Source organism: Crocuta crocuta, unplaced genomic scaffold (genome assembly GCF_008692635.1).
Source record: "Crocuta crocuta isolate KB4526 unplaced genomic scaffold, BGI_CrCroc_1.0 scaffold24, whole genome shotgun sequence".
NCBI lineage: Eukaryota > Metazoa > Chordata > Mammalia > Carnivora > Hyaenidae > Crocuta > Crocuta crocuta.
In genome coordinates, this window is record NW_027530974.1 from 8,404,743 (window position 1) to 8,425,434 (window position 20,692).

Below are 20,692 nucleotides of genomic sequence, written 5' to 3' on the forward strand. Positions count from 1 at the left end.
TTTGCTTTGCCATTTTACTTACGAAGATATACATAAGGAAAAGGGTGATATGATATTTCTTATCAGTCTAGAAATCTAGTGAACTACAGAGTCCAAAAAATAAGGCCATTTATATATATGTGTGTGTCTGTATATTTATATATATGTAATGAACAGGGAGAAATCCTATGAGTGAATAGCCTGTAGCCTTTAAAATGGGTTCATTGAGCACCAACTGCACTACAATAAGTAGATTATGAAATTTAAACCAAAAGAAAACACTAGTCAGAAAGATATAACCAGGATCAACTTAAATAAGTGGTAGTGGATACAGGCAGAAGAGGGACCACAGAGGGAAAGGATGGTTCATCATCACATTATCAAGACATAAAGAAAGCATAGTAGCTGCAAAGTTTTCTGAGAAGAAGAAGGTAGCATACAGAGTGCAGTAGACTGCTGGGAACTACCTGTGGACATGGATCTTCTTAGCTTCAGGCATACACAGGAAAGAAGCAGACACAACTATCAACTAAAAGGCACACTGGACTGGAATCTTCCATATGCAGTGCTTCATTTTATTTCTAGGACAGGACAATGGCCCAGGACTATAAAGAGCCACAGCCATCTTATCATCTTTCTACGTGCACAGACAGACAAGCGCACCATGAGCGGGCCCCCACATTTCTAGTCCCTTATGCCTATGGTCTATGTAACCCCCTCCTCGAGTGTGGAAGAGACCAAGGACTTGCTTCGGGCCAATAGAAAATGACAAAGGTGAAGGGATTTTTTGCAGAAGCAAAGACCTACATCAGGTCCTGCTTTTGCAAACCAAAAGAAATCCGAAGAATATTTTTACTTCTCTGATAAAAGAAAAAAAATTGAAATAGCATTAAGCCTTTGTTTTTAGTGAGCTGCGATGGAGGGAGGCAGAGCTACTGCATAATACCAAGAGTGGTACCACCAGGCTCCTTCACCAGGAGTGATGCTCAGCGTTCCGCCCCCATACCTTTGAACTGTGCCTGTTGCACCTGTGCTTTATCTTGATTTATTCCATGCATCCATTAGTAAGATGTGTCCTAAAGTATCAGAAAAGCCTAAGAGGTTTTTTTTTTTTTTTGATGTTTGGGAATGCTTAAAAATGTTCCCATATGAATTCATGGCATTTATGTTTTTGCTTTATGCCATTTTGGCTTACAAAAGTTTCATAGGCATGCTCTACTTTCTCATAGCAGGGAAAAACTGTACCTTTTTTTCATAGAAACTGAGGTACAAAAATACTTGTCTAAGTTTACTCAACCCAACTAGCTGTAAAGATAATTTGTTTGAGTTTATGTATTAAAGTTCCAGAAACTGTATTCCTAAGTATTAAGATCTATTCCTTCTCAGTAGGAATACATAGCCATGCTTTAGACACATCTAATAAGATCAAGATATTAGTCAATAAATACCTAATTGTATGTGGATCACTGATAAATTACTCTCAGGAATGTACTTCTATAGGGACTTGCCCCTGATGGGCCTTTCTAGAATTGACTTAGTTAGCAATCCCCTTCTCCATGGCATTTTATCTTTACCCCACATTCACCCAACTCTGTGGGACATAATGATAGATTAGAACTTAAAACAGTAAACCCTGCAAAACGCACAAGTGAAATCTACACATGAAGCTGAGGTTAGTCGGGCACTTGGGTGACTCAGTCAGTTGAGTATCCTACTTGGGCTTAGGTCATGGTCTCACAGTTCATGAATTCAAGCCCTGCATCAGACTCAAAGCTGTCAGCGCAGAGCCTGCTTTGGATCCTCTGACCGCCTTTCTCTCTGCCTCTCCCCAGTTCGTGATCGCTCTCTCTCGCTCTCTCTCTCAAAAATAAACATTAAAAAATAAACTTGGTATTAGTTTCATAAAAAGACACTGAGACTAATCAGAAGTGCTATAGTAAAGTGCCTCAGTATTATGCTAAAGGACAGGCCATAGTGGAAAGAGAAAAGGATAAGGGTACAGACCAACTAGTTGAGTGCCAGTAAAGAAACCACCTGAGCTCTCTGGACTTCCTACATAGAATCTGTAAAATGGGATGAGTAACACTATCCCACAAGTCTGTCTTGCCCATTGAATTTTTAAAAGTACAGGCATAAGATCAAGGGGTTGATAAACAGTAAAATTCTGCAAAGATGGATGTGGTTAGCCTATTGTTAGAGGAGTGAGCACCTAACATAATTTTCACTGTCTGGTCAGAATAATCCTGCTGGGATAAAAGTCAGAGACTTCTAAGAAAGCTTCCTGTCATGAAACTTTTATATTTAAAATTGACTTGACCGATAAAAAAATAATACCAGTCTCCCACCAAGATGGGAAATGCTTTATTCTGATCATAGTACAGATAGGATATTGAAATAGATGTTTGGGGTTGGTTCTTTGGGACAACTCGCCATTTTTGGGCCTGTTAGGTCTCACAGTATGCTTAAATGGGGAAAAGAAAAATTATATCTTGAGGTTATTGTAACTACCTTTCTGTTTGCAGAGACTGCATGTGTGCGATTATTTAACCCCTAGAAAGGGGGGCATGACACGCAGGGATCATGGGTGTATCACGAGAGCCTTTTCCAAAAGCCAACATTTATTTTCAAGTGTTTAGCTGCGACAAGGATTTCTCTCCAGCGTACAATTCATCATCCACCTTACTCACTGTAAAATCAATCTGTTCTGTTTGTATGACATAAACAACAAGTCATTTCTCAGGAATGAGGCAGACCATATGTGAAGGTGTTTTGGAAAAGCACAATAGGGAATATGCCAATCAAAGTAGCATCTGCATTTTATTTCAATGTCAAATCACATGTGTGTTATAAAAAAAGGAAAGTGGATCACTTTTATTAAAGAATAACTTTCCCGTTGTGATGTTTATAGTTAACTCATACCTTCCCTGAGCAACGCATTCAGGTCAGCCACATAAATGACTCACTGAGAACACTCTGTGTGGCCGGTAACATGTGTCTTTTACAGACACGGTGGTATCTGCCCACTCCCCACCCCCATGGCGGAAGAAGACAAGCAGTAATCTATTACATGCATTTTCCCCAGAATTAGCACCTTCTACTCAATGCATTGATGAATATCACAGCAGCTTGCAATGGATAGAAACAGGAAACTATAAAACAACTCGCAAAGTTCTAGGGAGAATTCATTTTTTATAATTGGGACTGGGTTAAGATGGAAAGGAAGTAAATTCTAGTCCCATTTCCATTACCTATTAGCTGTATGACCTAAGGCAAGTCACTTAACTTCTATTGGTCTCAACTTTATACGTGTATAAACTGACAAGGCTGAACTGAATAATCCCCAAGACCCCTTTCTGGTCCAAAAGTATGTACGTCTCTGGTCACTTACCCACCTACTCATATCTGAATAGCAATGGACACATTTTTAGATGGTCTTGTTATAGAACCTTCTTCCCAGTTGGAAGTTAGGTACCTCCGAAAACTATGTTAACTCCTTTCAACCACTGCCTTGAAGCAGTCGTTAGCACTGCTTCAAGAGGAACTTAACACATAATCTGGCTTACTTCTTGGGAGAAGTCACTGTGCCAACATCAAGGTACTGCATTAGGAAGCTGGGAATCTGATTCGTACCACAGGCAATGAGACTCTACAACTCTGTTTACATAAGCAAACGAGTAGTTATTTATGTAATTAACTGAATGAACATTGGAAACTTCCTCACTGAAATAAAGTTAAAAGAAGCTCCCAGTGGACAATATATTTTTTGAACTGGAGAGAAATGCATATTCTCATGGATATATATAATTGTATCCATATAGGCTCATCATTGATGAGAATCTGAATCCATCTCTAGAACACACCTTTTTAGTTTGCCTTGGCGTAAAACAGTATACATATGTGTCACCTACAAAGCATCAGTAAGGTTCCTAAATCTACTGATTTCAAACAGGCTATCAATGACAAGCGTTAGTGGGAGATGGTAGAAGGAAGGGTGACCATGGCCACCAGTGTCAAATTTAAATAATTCCAGCTTAAGACCTTGGAGAAGAGAAGGAATTTCTGTTGCCAAGTAATGAAATGTAAAATCCTGGTAAGGGCTTGGGTGCCCTTGTTCAGATCACATGCCCATCCATGAACCAATCATAGTAGTCATGGGCACATGATGTACATCATAGGCTGACCTCTTGGAGTATATAATTATATATTTTAGGGGGTGGAGGGGTGACTGTTATCAGAAAGGAGAGTGAGTAAAAGAATTCTTGGGGAAGGAACATGCTCATCAGGTAGAACCAGTAGCCACCACAGACAAATTGGCCCAGAGTTTCTAAAGTCAAATTTTGTCCATAAGAGACTCTTAAATATGGAAAACAAACAGAGGGTTGGTGGAAGGGTTGGTGGGGGTTGGGGAGCTAAATGTGTAAGGGGCATTAAGGAATCTACTCCTGAAATCATTGTTGCACTATATGCTAACTAACTTGGATGCAAATTTAAAAAAATAGATAAAACAACAACAACAACAAAAAGAACTAAAATAAATAAATAAATAAAAAATAAAGTCAAGTCTTGTGCCATTGGCTCTTCTGCCAGAACTTCCTTCTGGATATGCCAATATTCTTACATTAGTCTTATTTTTCATGTAATAATTCAACAGATATTTATTAAGTGCTTGCAATCTATCAATCATGTGGCGAAGGCCAGAACGAACACGACAGACTTAACATGACAGACTTAACATGACTACTCCTGTGGAATTTGTTAAACTTCTAGTCTAATGGGAGGGGAGAACTATAGAACACCTACACAGACAGGCACTGTGCACCCCAATGAGTGGTGATGGAAATAAATCATGTACGAGAGAAGTATGGAGGGGTATCTAAAATATGACCAAAAGCAGTCACCCTGTCACAGCCAGCCTATATCTCAAAATGTAGACTTCTTTCCAGGATAGACCTTGTGGCCCAGGAAAGATGGCAAAGACACAAACCCCACCAGGAACAGCCAAAATGACTCTTGCCTACGATCACCTGACCTTGCCTACAGAAGGCCCATTGGGGTTGCAGTGTGCTGAAACAGCACTCCCTATTTTACACACTCTGAGACAAGTCAGTTGGGTATCTTTCTGGTTGAGAAAATGCTACAATCTCATATTTGGAAGCTTTCTAAAAAAATTATAAGGGTGCATGGGTGGCTCAGTAGGTTAAGCATCTGACTCTTGATTTCTACTCAGGTCATGATCTCACAGTTGGCAGGATGGAGCTTTGCATCAGGCTCTGCATTAACAACGCAGAGCCTGCTTGGGATTCTCTCACTCTCCCTCCTCACTTCTCCTCTCCCCTCAAAATAAATAAACTTTAAAAAATTATAGACATCTACAAACAAGATAAACTTGCATTTGACTAGCTAAAGGTCCTATACATTTTTTAAAAGCGGGGTGCCTGGGTGGCTCAGTTGGTTAAACATCTGACTTCGGCTCAGTTCATGATCTCATGGTTCATGGGTTTGAGCCCCAAGTTGGGCTCTGTGCTAACAGCTTGGTGGAGGCTTCAGATCCTGTGTCATCCTCTCTAGCTGCCTCTCCCCCACTCGCACTCTATCTCTCTCTCTTTCAAAAATAAATAAACATCAAAAAATCTTTTAATTGGAAGCTGTGAATTACTAAGGTCTTAACAATCTACCAAATTTCCCCAGATCAGCATGTTCAAATGAGGCACAGGGGAAGAGTGGAAAGGAGCGAGATAGGCCATATAAAAAATAGAGAAAATGCATACATTTAAACTTTTTGCACTGTGGCAAATACTTCTCATACAATGTCATATGTATCTTTGAAGCCGGGTAGTACAGTACTCTGTGTTAAATGCATTTTACAGGGATTTGGAGAGGATTTAGGTAAAGGCTGCTCCAATAAATGATTTACCAGCTCTAATAAAACATCAAGGAAATTGTTCAGATTGTATCTCAGACCATTTAAAACACAAGTTTATAGAGGTCTCAGCAGCCCCCGTATCCTCAATTCTGGTTTAAAAAGAAATGCTTATAGTGCTTAATTATCCCATATTACTTTTTTTTTAATGGTAGGAATTTCAAAAGAAGGGAGAGCTTAAAAGCAAATAAGTAGAGATGACAACCAAAGGAACTGGGAGGGAGAGAGAGAAGCTTGTTATTCACCTTTTATTCACCATTCGGTAAATATTTACTGATTATCTATTATAAGCCAGGTATTCTAGAACCAGGTCCTGGAAACCCAGGAATGAGCAGATAAGAGGGGTTCCTTCCCACCTACAACTTTTTTTTAGTGACAAAACCAGAAATCAGGAAATAAATGAAATAACTAGAAAACATTAATTTAAGCCATGATAAGTACTTTAAAAAAGGAAAACAAAGGGGGCACCTGGGTGGCTCAGTATGTTAAGCCTCTGACTCTTGGTTTTAGCTCAGGTCATGATCTCACAGTTTGTGTCTTCAAGCCCCACATTGAGTTCTATGCTGACAGTGTGGTGCCTGATTAGGATTCTCTCTCTCTCTCTCCCTCTCTCCATGTCCCTCCTGCTCTCTCTCTCTCGTTCTCTCTCTCTCTCTCAAAATAAATAAACTTAAAAAAAATAGGAAACCAAGGTAATGAGAAAGGAAATAATCAGAAGAGGGACACCTCTTTACATGGGGAAGTCAGGAAAGTCCTCACCAAGGTGGTAAAATAGATGCTGGGGCCTGCAGCATCTGCAGCTGACCATACAACTAAAAGCTGAGAGAACATTCCCGACAAAGGAAGTATCAACTATGAAGTCCATGATGTGATAAAGAGCTTGGTATTATTGAAGAACGGAAAGGAAGACAGATGTGAGAAATGAGAAATCATCTGTATGACCTTTGCCCTTTATATTAACCTCTTGAAAGGACATTTTCCTCAAATTTCATTATTACTAATGCTAACAATATTAGTTGCCTTTATGGAAAATACATATGTTAGATTTATATACATTATGTTTCAACTTTCCCAATAACCATAGCATCCCACAGTACGGGTATTAATATTCTGGTTTCATACAGGCTAAAATAGTCTCTGAGAAGTGAAGTAAATTGTTTAAGGCTACTAGCAGGGGCAGACCTGGAATTCATACTCAGGTTTATCCATAAACCCTACACTCTTTTAATTCTTTTAACTTGTTTGTTTTGTTCAACAAATATTTGCTGAGTCTGATGCTAGGAGCTGTCCACACAGAAACAAATGAAGCAAAATGTGGTAGATCACGCTTCCAAAGGTGGCCACACACTACCTGCCATCCCAATAATGGCGCCTTTCCACTCTCACATCAGGAAATGGAATCTATTCTTCCTCAGCCTGGACCTGTGACTTGCTTTAACCAATAGGATGTGGTGGGTGTCACTGTGTAACTTCGACAGCTTGGCCTTGAGATAATCTGCAGTTTCCACCTTCTCTGCTTGGAAAGATGCTATGTGGACCCCAGGAGCCATGCTGAGAAGAAGCCCAAGCATCAGTGGAGAGAGGCCCGTGTGGAAAAGTGAGGACCTCAGGTGAGAGCAGGAACCAAGATCCCAGACACATGGTTCGAGCTGAAGCATTCGAATCAGACCCCAGCTGTTTGAGTCGTGCCAGCTGATGCCCTCAGACATGGCGGAGCAGAGACAAGCTTTCTATGACGTGCCCCTGCCTGAATTCTCAACCCAAAGAATTGCAAGAATTGCAAAGAATTGCAAACAAATAAAATGGTTGCTCATGCAGGGTGCTAAACCTTCAGAGATTCATCATGCAGCAACAGACAACCAAAACACATAAGGCCCCCACCCCCCACCCCAGCCTGGTAAAGGAACATAAGCCTAAAAGTATCTTTAAAATAATATGTCATGAGAAAACAACAGAGACATAATCTACATCAGTGATTAGATTGTGATAGTAAATATTCTAGACTTTATGGGTCACAGTGCTTTTTGCCTCAACTACTCAATTCTGCCATTGTAAAGGAAAATGGTCAAAGACAATATGCACCCAAACTGATGTGTCTCGATTACAACTAGTTTTCTTTTCCTTTTCTTTTTTTTTTTACAAAAAAAGATGGAGAACAGAATTTGGCCTTGGAGCGGTATTTGCCAATCCCTAGTCTAGACTTACAGTGTTTCTTGCATATTACGTTTTTTCCTAGAAGAAGTATGTATATTTCGCATCTTCTGGGCTCCTTGGTCCCTGCTCCTTCATGATGTTTCTGAAGCAGAGGCTTGCATCTCTTGATTCAGAGCATGAGTCACAAGTTAGCCTGGGGATCACACTTCCGCTGCTTCAAGAAAATGATGGTGAAAATGCTCCTTTGACTGAGCCAGCCAGGCACCCTGACTTTTAAATTCAACTAAGACCAGTGGAACTTACTAAAACTGTGACTGGATAAGCAAAATTTGAACTGATACTATGATTTCCTGATGGTGGGTCCAGGATGGGAGAGTAAAAGAACACTCTTTGGGAACTAAGTCATATGGTAGATAACTGCCCATTGGGAAAACCATTCAGGGCACGGATCTTGAGGTGGGGAAGGAAGCAGTAGTTTGGAATGGATGATTCTGAAAAGCTATTCAGTCTCTTCTTCTTTCCTAGATTACTCGCTGGGTCACATTGTCACTTTCTGTTGTTCCTTCCCCACCCTTGATGAATTCTGCCAATGCAAAGGTCTATCACATTACCACTAAGAAGCTCCACTGCTCATTCTTACATGTACTTTTTAAAATATTTATTCTATATATGTTTGCATAGACAGATAAATCTATATATACATCAACAGGTAAAGAGAACAATAACTATCATCTGCTTGAATCTTAAGTAAACTAAGGTTTATAGTACATGTCCACCCTGGCCACCCTCTCAATTCTGTCTCCAGATGCTACCCAAAACTAATCATCATCATTTCTCCACAGATTCCTCTCCTCAAGATTTGACTCAAACTTTTTCTAAGAACACCTCTCCATTCTCAAGCAAACTTGGCCATCAGCTTCTCCATTTGCACTTTGTGCCTTTTTTTTTAATAGCACTATCACATCACATTGATGTTTTTAAGCATCCATATATTTTATTGGACTATGAGCTTCCTCAAGTCAGGGCACATATCATAGAGCCTGTAATAGGCATGCAATCAATATTTGTTGAATAAATGAATAAAAAAAGAATGGAATAAATAAAGACATCCTTAATTCAATGAATTTAAATTTGAAAATAGAAGGACAGGGTAAGTTACTCACCAAACTGAAAATCTGTGTTGTTCCAGTTCCTCCAAGTAAGATACATCCTCTGAATAACCCTCAATTTCTCCGGCTCTCCAAGCAGCTGGTTTTTCCTTCATTGAGTGATCAATCAGTCTTTCTCTCTTATTCGTGAAATTAAAGAAATTTTTAAAAAAGTATTTTAGTAGATATCAAAGAGAAAGTTTACCTGGTTCAGTGACACTTTCCTCAGAATGATTTGTAGAATCACTGATCATATAGAAGCATAATTAGGGGCTCCTGGGTGGCTCAGTGGGTTAAGCAACCGACTTCGACTCAGGTCATGATGTCATGGTTCGTGGGTTCGAGCCCCACATTGGGCTCTGTGCTGACAGCTCAGAGTCTGGAGCCTGCTTCGGGTTCTGTGTCTCCCTCTCTCTTTGCCCCTCCCCACTCATGCTCTGTTTCTGTCTTGATAATAAATAAACATTAAAAAAATTTAAGAAACATAATTAGCCATGGTTTTTGCATTGAAATTATTATTTTACATTCCACATTCTCTCACCAAATCATCATGTCTCTACTGGCAGAGGCTGTCATTTTCATTTTTTGCATTATTTCACCTGCAACAGCCTTTACAAATGTGGTTGGAATATAAAAAAATAATAATAATAACCATGGTTATGGTATTTGTAATAGGTCAGGACTATTGGTTGCAAGTAAAGAAAATGCAGTTTAGACTAGCTTTCAGCAAAAAGGAATTTGAAGGAAAGTTGGAACAATCAGCTCATGGAAAAGGAAGGAAACAGCTGGATTTCAGGAATATGGGAACAAAAGAATCAAAGGCCACCAGGACCCTTTCTCCCTTTCTGATCTCTGCTTCAGGAGGCTACTTCGTTCTAGCCTTACCACCAATAGTTTCTTAGTTCCATAGCTTATGACTCTCAAAAACATATTTAAATTCAGGACCGTACTGTGTCTGTGCAATTGATTTAGTAGAACTTCAGAGAATCGTGTGACCCATGATGACAGATCCAGCAAACAGACTGTCCTTTTGGAGAAACTGAGCCCCTCAGTTCAACCAAGCATTCTTAGGAGCCCCACCATCATGGGGAGTGGCAGCTAATCTGTGAGGGCTCTTCATTTCTTATTTGCCATTCAAAATAGTTCGACTTCCATTGGTGTATATATTGGGGTCTTTTGAAAGATTTTATTGCAAAATTCTGCAAATAAAAATTCATTTGAAAACCACTAGTCTATGGAAATGTAAGTAGGCATGACTTGCATTTATGACATAGTCCCATGAAAACTCTTCCTTCTTTTTTCTTTCGACTCTGCTCAAATGTATTCAGTTGTCATTCATAAGAGGCCAACTACCTGAAATTCCCTGATATTAGTTCATACAAGTTTTAGCACAACTCTGTAGTTAAAATATTTTGCAATTTCAAAATATTGCTTTGAATTCTGAGGTTGCAGTAACCAAGACAAACAGAATGAAACTCAGGTGAAGAAGACATGTCAGCAAATCTCTAATGAGCTCAACAAGGCTACTTATTTTAATACAAAATTGGCTGGTTTGATCATCTTAAGAACAAAATCCAGTAATGACAGCTATCAGCGTAAAGGACTGGTTATTCCTGCCAGGTCACTATCCTGCACAGACAGCGGACTGAAACACAAGCCAGATCTTCAGGTGAAAAATGGCCTATTTGCTTAGCGTGGAACTTCAGCTTGAGGGATAAGCTTCAGGTTTCCCACATATAGAAACTAAGGAGGCACTCCCAGGGAAAATAAGCATGGAGAGACAGTACCCTTGCCCGCCTTCGTGGCCTCACTATATCTTGATTAAGATTTCCCAAACGAGTTATATAGTTTTCTGAGACCCTGATTTTTTGCAACTGTTGCCCAGGGCACACATCCAGATCAGGATATCTGTGGCCCCACAGGACTATACATACTTGCATATTTTAAAAGAGTCCATCTAGAAACAATGAAGAGCAATGCCAAGCTTGAAGAAAAAGGGCAATCACCTACATCAAGGCACTCCTTCAAGACTGAGAGAGGTAGCTGTTTTACTTAATACATAGATAAAAACAGAGAATCAAGCCAAAAGAGAAAACAGAGAAATGTGTTTCAAACAAAAGAACAAGACAAAACCTCAGAAAAAGACCTTAATGACACAGAGAGAAGTAATTCATCTGATAAAGAATTCAAAGTAATAGTCATAAAGATGCTCACTGAACTCTGGAGAAGAACAGATGAATACAGTGAGTACTTCAATGAAGAGAGGAAACAAGAAAGTACCAAACAAAACTCAGAGCTGAACTGGAAAATATATTTAACAGCAGACTGGATGAAGTAAAAGAATGGACCAAAGAGCTGGAAGAGAAAGCATTTGAACTCACCCAGATGGAGCAGCAAAAAGAAAAGAATCTTTTTAATGGGGATAATTAAGGGACCTCTGGGACAACATGAAGCAGGTCCCAGAATGAGAAGAGAGAAAGAAAGGGGCAGCAAACTTAAGTAAAGAAATAATAGCTGAAAATTTGCCTAACCTAGGGAGGGTTATAGACATCCAGATCCAGGAATCCAGAAATTTCCAAATGAAATGGACCCAAAGAGAGCCACACCAAGACACATTATAATTAAAATATCCAAAGTTAAAGATAAAGAGAGAACCTTAAAAGCAGCAAGAGAAAAACAAATTGTTATTTACAAGGGTAACTCCACAAAGCTATCAGATTATTTCTCAGCAAAAACTTTGCAAACTTAGAAGGCAGGACATGAGATATTCAAAGTGCTCAAAAGAAAACAAAACTAAACCAAACAAACCTGCAACCAAGAATACTTTACCTAACAAGGTTATCATTCAGATTTGAAGAAGAGATTGAGTTTTTCAGATAACCAAAAGGTAAAGTACTTTATTGCCACTAAACAGGCCTTGCAAGAAGTGTTAAAGGGATTTCTTTAAGCTGAAAAGACATAGCACTACTTAGAATAAGAAAGTATATGACAGTAAAAATATCACTGGAAAAGGTAAATATATAGTAAAGGAAGGAGATTAATTATTTATAAGGCTACTAAGATTAAAGCTGAAAGTAGTAAAATTAACTAAAACTACAATTAGTTTAAAAATATATAAAATGGGGCACCTGGGTGGCTCAGTCAGGTAAGCGTCCAACTTCAGCTCAGGTCATGATCTCACGGGTTCGTGGGTTCGAGCCCCGCGTCGGGCTCTGTGCTGACTGCCAGCTCAGAGCCTGGATCCTGTTTTAGATTCTGTATCTCCCTCTCTCTCTGACCCTCCCCTGCCCACGCTGTCTCTCTCTCTCTCTCTCTCTCTCAGAAATAAATAAAACATTAATATATATACACATATACATAATAAAAGTATATTAAAAGTAACAACAAAAATACGAAATGTTGGGAGGTGGCCAGTAAAAATATAGAGTTTGGGAATGTGTTCAAATTTAAGCTGCTATCAACAAAAATTGACTATTACATACTTAGGGTGTTATATGTGAATCTCATGGTAACAACAAAGTAAAAACTTACAGTAAATACACAAAAGACAGGAACAAAAGAATCTAAACATAATACTAAAGAAAATTATCAAACAACAAGGAAAATGAGAAAAAGAAGAAAGGAACAGAGAGGAATTACAAAGACATCCGGAAAATAATGAGCAAAATGACAGTAAATACATACCTGTCAAAATTTACTTTAAATGCAAATGGACTAACTTTTCTAGAATGGCTGATGGGGTGATGAGAGAGAGAGAGAGAGACAGAGGAGAGAGAGAGATCAACACGCTGCTCATACAGTATGAATTATAAGACACGATGAAAGAAATTTAAAATAACACATATCGAAAGTTATTCCATGTTCATGGATTGGAAGAATTAGTATTGTTAAAATGTCCATACTATCCAAAACAATTTGTGGATTCAGTGAAAACTCTATTAATATTCTAATGACATTTTTCACACAAGTAGAACAAATAATTATAAAATTTATCCACAACCACAAAAAAACCCAGAGAACCAAAACAATTTGGAGAAAGAAGAACAAAACCAGAGATATCACACTCTCTCATTTCAAACTATACTACAAAACCATAGTAATTAAAACAGTACGGTATTTCCTTAACAACAGACAGAGATCAATAGAACAAAATAACCCAGAAATAAAACCACCCATAGGTGGTCATTTAATTTTGGAAACAAGAATATGCAATGAGAAAAGAATGATCTCTTTAATAAATGGTGGTGTGAAAACTGAAGAGCTACATGAAAAAGGTCAAAATTGGTCCACTTTCTTACACCATGCAAAAATTAACTCAAAATGGATGAAAGACTTGAATGTCAGACCTAAAAGCATAAAACTCCCAGAAGAAAACATAGTTGGTAAGTTCCTTGACAGTGCTCTTAGCAATTTTTTTTTTCTTTTTGGATCTGACTCCAAAGGCAAGGGAAAAAGAAGCAACATAAGAAAATGACACCATATCAAACTAAAAATGTTTCTGCACAGAGAAGGAAACAATCAACAAAATGAAAAAGCAACCTACTAAATGGGAGAAGATATTTGTAAATTATATATCTGATAAGAGGTTAACATCCTAAGTATTAGAAGAATTTGTATAACTCAAAAACAACAACAAAAGTTCAATTAAAAGATGGGGAGTAGATCTGAATAGATGTTTTTCAAAAGAAAACATATAAATGGCCAAGAGATACAGGAAAAGATGCTCAACATCGCCCATCATTAGGGAAATGCATCACGAGGAGATATTACCACACATCTGTCAGAATGACTATTATCCAAAAAAAAAAAAAAAAAAAATTCAAGAAACAAAAATTCTTGGCAGGATGTGAAGGAAACCCCTCATTCATTCATTGTTGGTGGGAATGTAAACTGTTTCAGCCACTATACAAAACAATATAAAGCTTCCTCAAAGAATTAGAAATAAAGCCATCTTGGAGTGCCTGGGTGGCCCAGTCGGTTGGGTGACTGATTGTTGATTTTGGCTCAGGTCATGATCTCACAGTTCATGGGTTCAAGCCTAAGTGCTGCCAGCACAGAACTGACTTGGGATTCATTCTCTCACCCTCTCTTTGCCCCTCCCCTGCTCTCTCTCTCTCTCTCTCTCTCAAAAATAAACTTTAAAAGTAAAAATAAAAATAGAGCTATCATATAATCCACCAATTGCACTACTATCTGAAGAAAACAAAACACTCTTTTGAAAAGATATATTTACCCCTATGTTTGCTGTGGGATTATTTACAATAGGGAAGAGATGGAAGCAACCTAAGTGTCCATCAATGGATGAATCAATAAAGAAGATGTGGTGCATAAATGTATAAAATGGAATATTACTCAGCCATAAAAGGAATGAAATCATCGTCACTGACAACAACATGATGGATCCCTCTGGTATTATGTTCAGTAAAATAAGTCAGACAGAGAAAGACAAATACTGCATTGGTCTCACTTACATGTTGACTCTGATAAAACAAAGCAAACAAAACAAAACTCAGACTCATAGATACAGAGAACAGAGTGTTGGTTGCCAGTGGGACGGTGGTGGAGGAGGGTGAGCAGGGGACTGAAATAAGTGAAGGGATTAAAAAGTACAAACTTCCAGGTCTAAAAATAAGTCATAGGCATGTAATGTACACCACGGGAAACATAGTCAATAATGTATCCGTTTTGTATGGTGACAGATAGTGACTAGACTTGTTATGGCAGCCATTTAACAATATACACAAATGTCAAATCACTATGTTGTACACCTGATACTTATTATAATATACTGTGGCAATTATATCTCAACAAATTTTTTAAAAAGGAGAAATAAATCCCCTGAAAATCAGTCAATCACAACGGTCCTCTTCATCTTTCTCAGCCTTTGTAATTCCTATGTCAGTAACAGTATTTTTTTAAATGTGTAAAATGTGTTAAATATTTTTTTAAATTTATTTTGAGAGAGAGATGGAGAGACAAAATACCAGACAGGCTCCATGCCTTGATGCAAGGTTCAGTCTCAGAACCCCAAGATCATGACCTAACCCAAAATTAAAAGTCAGATGCTGAACTGACTGAGCCACCCAGGCACCCTTGGATTTCTTTTAAAGAAGATCTAAGTTGGCAAGGGGGCTGGATGGCTCAGGCAGTTAAGCCATCCCACTCTTGATCTCAGCTCAGGTCTTGATCTCAGAGTCATGAGTTCAAGCTCAGCATTGGGCTCTGCCCTGGTGGTGGAGCCTACTTAAAACAAAGAAACAAATCTAAGTTAATGTTCTAAAAATTCCTTCAAATCGGTATTTTAGAAGACATAAAGTTGTGGGAATTAGTTTATGTCCAAAGAAATGAGCCCCAAAAGGAGCAAAAACACAAAGAAATGAGAGTTTAATCCAATAAGGAGGTAAGTATATGCAGAGAAGTCCCTAAGTAAGTACCAGCATGTGTGAGCCTACTTACATGATGAAGCAGAACAACTCACCAACCACAGATTTATATCTTGAATCTATACCTGAGAAATAATGCTTTAACTAGGATATCCTCAACATTGAAAAGACAGAAAATAGATCCCGTGTGTACCCTGAAACCAAAGAATATCATCACTTAAAAAAAAAAAAAAACTTCCAACAGCGATGTGTTTAGTAAGATGAATATCTATACTTTAAGGCATCATAAGATATCAGTGATGCAAATTTGTTTTGGAACATCACATATTATGTATTTTGTGTATGGCCACCCATGCCCTATTCCATCACAGAAATCAACAGCAAATATTGAGACAAAGATTGCTGAAATTCAGAATATGATTTTCAAGTTCAAGAACTAAATATTTGGTTTGTGGGGATTGCCACTCAAATTCAACATTGTTTAGGAAGCGATGAATGTTCATTCTTCCAAACACATCACAAAATGATGAGTGTTTTAAAGAATTTTGAAAAAGTCAAGTGCTGAGTGTAGTGCAAATGGTCGATGAGTGATGGTCAAGAAGATACACATTCAAGTCTTCTCACCTCTTTGAAACAGATTATTTAGAGTTCGTGAGTTTACATTTTTTAATCTGAAAAACAGAGACAATATCTGTCCTACAAAGAGCACAGGATTCTTGTGACATAATAGCCATAAAATTCTTCTGGGAGTGGGGAGGAGAGCCCTTAAAATGTTTTACATTATTAAGGATGTAAGTAGCATCTGGCACAATGCACTACATAGCACAGGTGATCAGTGGAACGCTTCTCATCCTTTTGCATTTATTATTGCATTTCTATGAAGCAGTTAAGTAGAAAATATTGTAGGAAAATTTATGTTAAATCTCAGAGTTGTCCAGCTCATGACGTGACAAGCTCATTAAGTTGTGTTACTGAGTAGGAAGCAAAGCCCAGGGTCACTATCTTGTTGTTCAGAGGTTTTACCCCTTAGCCATAATTCCATCCATGCCCCGATCAGCTAACAGGGAAGCGTGGCCATGATGGAGCCCAAGAGGGGGTTAAGTCTTTGTGTGGAGAAAGAGAGCTTGTAGCTCTCAGCCCAGTGGCACCGGTGCATTGGAAAGGCATTACAGCTTGAGGACAATTAAGCTCCACTTAGCGGTAGCTTTTTTCCCCCTAAACTCTTTACAGGGTCTTTGTGCTTGACTCCAGGGAGCACTCCCATCTGGCCAGATGAAGAGCAAGGGGATTGTTTCATCAAAAGAGACAGCTTAGAAAGAGGAAATAGTGAATAAAGGCTGAATCCTGAGGATTACAAAATGCTTTTGAACTGCCCTGGGAAGATCAGAAGTGAGCAGTGGTGGATGCTTTAATGCCTGCCCATGAGGTGCACCATTTTATTTTTTTTTAAGAAGGCAGTGGAGGAAGGTTTGGGGTGGAGGTACTCTGCTAAGAGGCTTGTGTTAATAAGATCACAGAATCACAAGTCAGAGATAACAACAACAAACACCAGGTGTGTCTGAAATATCAAAGCAAATAAATATGACATCATGTTCAACTCTGTCCTTGCTGTTATTATCATCCAAAGAAAAAAAAAATCATAGCTCCAAATTAAACCTGCCTAAATCCTAGGGCCATCCATCAAGAATATTCTTTCCTCTTTCTTTAATTCATATATGATATGTGTACCAGAGAGTTTCTCAAGACAGGCTTTCCATTAGCAATGAGGAGGGAGAAATAATGTATCCCTGGGTGGGTAGAATTTACCCAGGGAAAACTCTAAGTTGAGTAACCAATCACCTACCTTCTGCCCCTCTGGAGGACAACTAACATTTCTAGCCACTTGAGACCACAAATTCTGATTGTTTTCTGGGCACGTGGTATTTGGAAAACTGACGTTTCCCACGTGGAGTTGAACATGAACCTCACTGGCCCACAGCCACCCTGTAAATTGCCTAGGTTAGATCTTTAATGTCAACAGAAGATCTAAATTGATCTCTAATAACCAGGCCTAGATGAGAAAAAAAGGAAAAGGCTTAAGTTGGGGTAGGTTTAGATTTAGGTTCAGTAGGGGGTATAATCTCCCTTGTCCACAGGACTGGGTCACGTGTTTCTGGGTGTCCAGTGTGTATCTGGCTCTGTCATTTCACAGCACTAACTTCATTGAGACATATTCCTGACATGAACAAGTCCCTTCCTGAAGCAATTCGGTTAAGACACCTTCCCAAAGTGCCTGACCCCCAAGGAAGAGCATAATATCCCAAACAATTGACTCACAAATTTTGGAATATAGCATTAAAAATAAAATGAAAAAGAATTTCTTAATTGAACACATAAACTCAGAAAACATACAGAAGAATTTCAGGTTTTCTGGATGTCGTATTCTTTCTCACCTTATCTATTTCACCGTTTCTTCAAATCCCAAAGTTTAAATTCAACAATTAGTATGAAAATTCACAAAAATACTTAAAAGACTAATATTTGATCCACAATATTCTCGAAGGCTCATGGGCATCTCCATTTTTTTTTTTTTAGTTTTCCAAAGAGTGTACATAAAAGTATATAATAGTACTTAATATGTAATATGTGTAAAAGGACATGAACTTTTTCCCTTCCTAGGAAGTTGTCCTTTGTTTCTTCTCTTATTCTAGCCTTTAAATGAAGGGATAAGACCCCAGAAGTAGAACATGTATATCTGGCTGAAAGGAGAAAGAATTTCACAATTTTTCTGAAGTATTATACCATGACGGATACAAATATGGATTCCAGAAACAGACAGTCTGGATTCAAAGCTATGCACTTATAAGCAATGTTATTTTGGTTAATTCACTCCATCTCCCATACCTTATTTGTCTCACCTATAAAACAGGGAAAATGATGATAATAGTGGTATCTATCCCATTAGTTTGTTGTGAGAACAAGATGAGTCCTCCCATCCAGAGGACTGAGAACATTTCCTGGAACCTAGTAATTTCCAAGCACTCAGTAAATACTTGAGTTCAAATGTCATCATTGCAAATTTCACTAAACTTTTGATTCCTAAGCTTACTTTTAAAATATAGACTGTGATATAAATAATAGCAATGGTTGGGGTGCCTAGGTGGCTCAGTTGGTTGACAGTGTGACTCTTGATTTCCACTCATGTTAGGATCCCAAGCTCATGGGATCAAGCCCCACATCTGACTCATTGGGCCCTGCACTGGGCATGGAGCCTGCTTAAAATTTTCTCTCTCTCCTTTTGCCCTTCTCCACGGATTGTGCGCTCTCTCACTCTTGCTCTCTCTCTCTCCCAAATATAATTTAGGGGTGCCTGGGTGGCTCAGTCAGTTAAACGTCCAACTCTTGATTTCAGCTCAGGTCATGATCTCACAGTTCTTGAATTTGAGCCCTGAATCAAGCTCTGCACTGACGGTACTAAGGTTTCTTGGAATTCTCTCTCTCTGTCCCTTCCCACTATCTCTCTCTCTCTCTCTTTCAAATAAATAAACTTAAAAAAATAAACAAGTAAAAAATAAAATGAAATTAAAAAAACAATAGCAGTTGTGAATGTTGTGGTATTCATCTAGACATTAAAAACTTAGTCATTTATTTGATTAGATGGTGGTCCACTATTTAGAAATAAAAACTGACTTTAAAATCAGTCTTGAGAATAAGGCAGAAAGTTGATTCTATAGACCTATATCTATTTTGTCAGGAAAGTGGAAAATTAAGATGATGCAAGTAATTCATATGGGAAAGGGCAGGGTGGGAGCACAATCTTTTCATTTCAATGTTCTAGCCAGGCCAAATTGTCTGAATACTTAAAGCCCAAAGTCACTTGCTCTATGTAGATATGGATTTTGAAAATGGCTAATTATCTAAAAATTGTATCCAGTGGTGCTGGTAAAATTCACTTAATCAACATTAGAAAGGCCAGGCTGTGTAATTTACATAAATGTATCAAGACAGTTTCTGGACAGACTTCATGGCAGCCTTGATCATGCCAAATAAAACACAGTACAATCAGCACATTTTCTAATCACCCTGCCAGAGCTGGAAAGAGTCTTGTAGACTGATTAATTTAACTAAAGTCTTCAACAGCTTAAAGAAGTCTGATTCGGATGTAATAAAAATTTATTGGCATTACTGATTTCACAAACGTCAGCTGCTTTAGCATGTCCCACACTTCAAAACCTGCTTTGAAGACCAAATTACTTTCTACCTGTAAATATATTTTAAGAAATCATAGTTAATAATCAGGGGCTGCTGTTTTCATGGTCTTTCTAAAGCCAACATCTATGGCTTTCATCTTACCTTATTGTGTAATTCATGGTCTTCTTTTAAAAGATTGAGATCACAGTCCATAGGGCAGGGACCAGTTTTATTAGAAATGCTTCCTAGGATTAAAAACAAAAGGTGGAAAAATGTATTACAGATTTCCACTTCAGAGGATATGTAAGCTTATACCACTGTAATCTAAGAATTTATGTAAAGCCCGACAAATGAGAAAAAAATAACAAACTGTAGAGGCTCTAAGATGTTCTATCCTCCGAATTTTAATTCAGTCAATGTATGAACTTCAAGTAGAACTCTAACAGTGGCCACCCCAGGGGGATGCAATTTACAAGCAGCAGCTGTGTCTGATCTGCTTTCCAACCCATATCCGGGTAGGATTCTCCATTATCAGCTACTTTTTCTGGGAACGAGTTTTCAAAGAAACTCCTCTGCACCTCATACCAATGTTCCAATATAAAACCTTGAGACTAGAAAGTCCTATTCTCTGTCTGTACCCAAGGATTTGCTGCCTGAGCTACATTTTTCGTATCACGCATGACTTATTTTATACTGGATTTCTCAACCTCAACACTATTGACATTTTTGGACTGGATAATTCTTTGTGATGGGAGCTGCCTCGTGTTTTGTAAACTGTGTAGCAGCATTTCTGGCCTCTACCCACTAGATGCCAGCAGTACCCTCCACCCCTCCCCCACTTGGGGTAACCAAAAATGTCTCCAGGCACTGACAATATCTCCAGGGCCACAAGACATCACTAGTTGAGAACTACTTACAGCTCCAGACCAATAACTCTT

At 38.5% G+C, this 20,692-nt stretch overlaps 1 protein-coding gene across 1 annotated transcript in view; it reads right to left on the minus strand.

The window, feature by feature from the left end:
• The window catches only part of LOC144236440 (uncharacterized), a 294,747-nt gene that overhangs the window by 126,966 nt on the left and 147,089 nt on the right, over positions 1 to 20,692 (minus strand). Inside the window, exons 7-8 of the mRNA XM_077770089.1 lie at positions 19,917 to 19,995; positions 9,217 to 9,341 (exon numbers count right to left, since the gene is read on the minus strand). Coding sequence (XP_077626215.1) covers positions 9,217 to 9,341; positions 19,917 to 19,995 — 204 coding nt within the window. The remainder of the gene's footprint in view (positions 1 to 9,216; positions 9,342 to 19,916; positions 19,996 to 20,692) is intronic.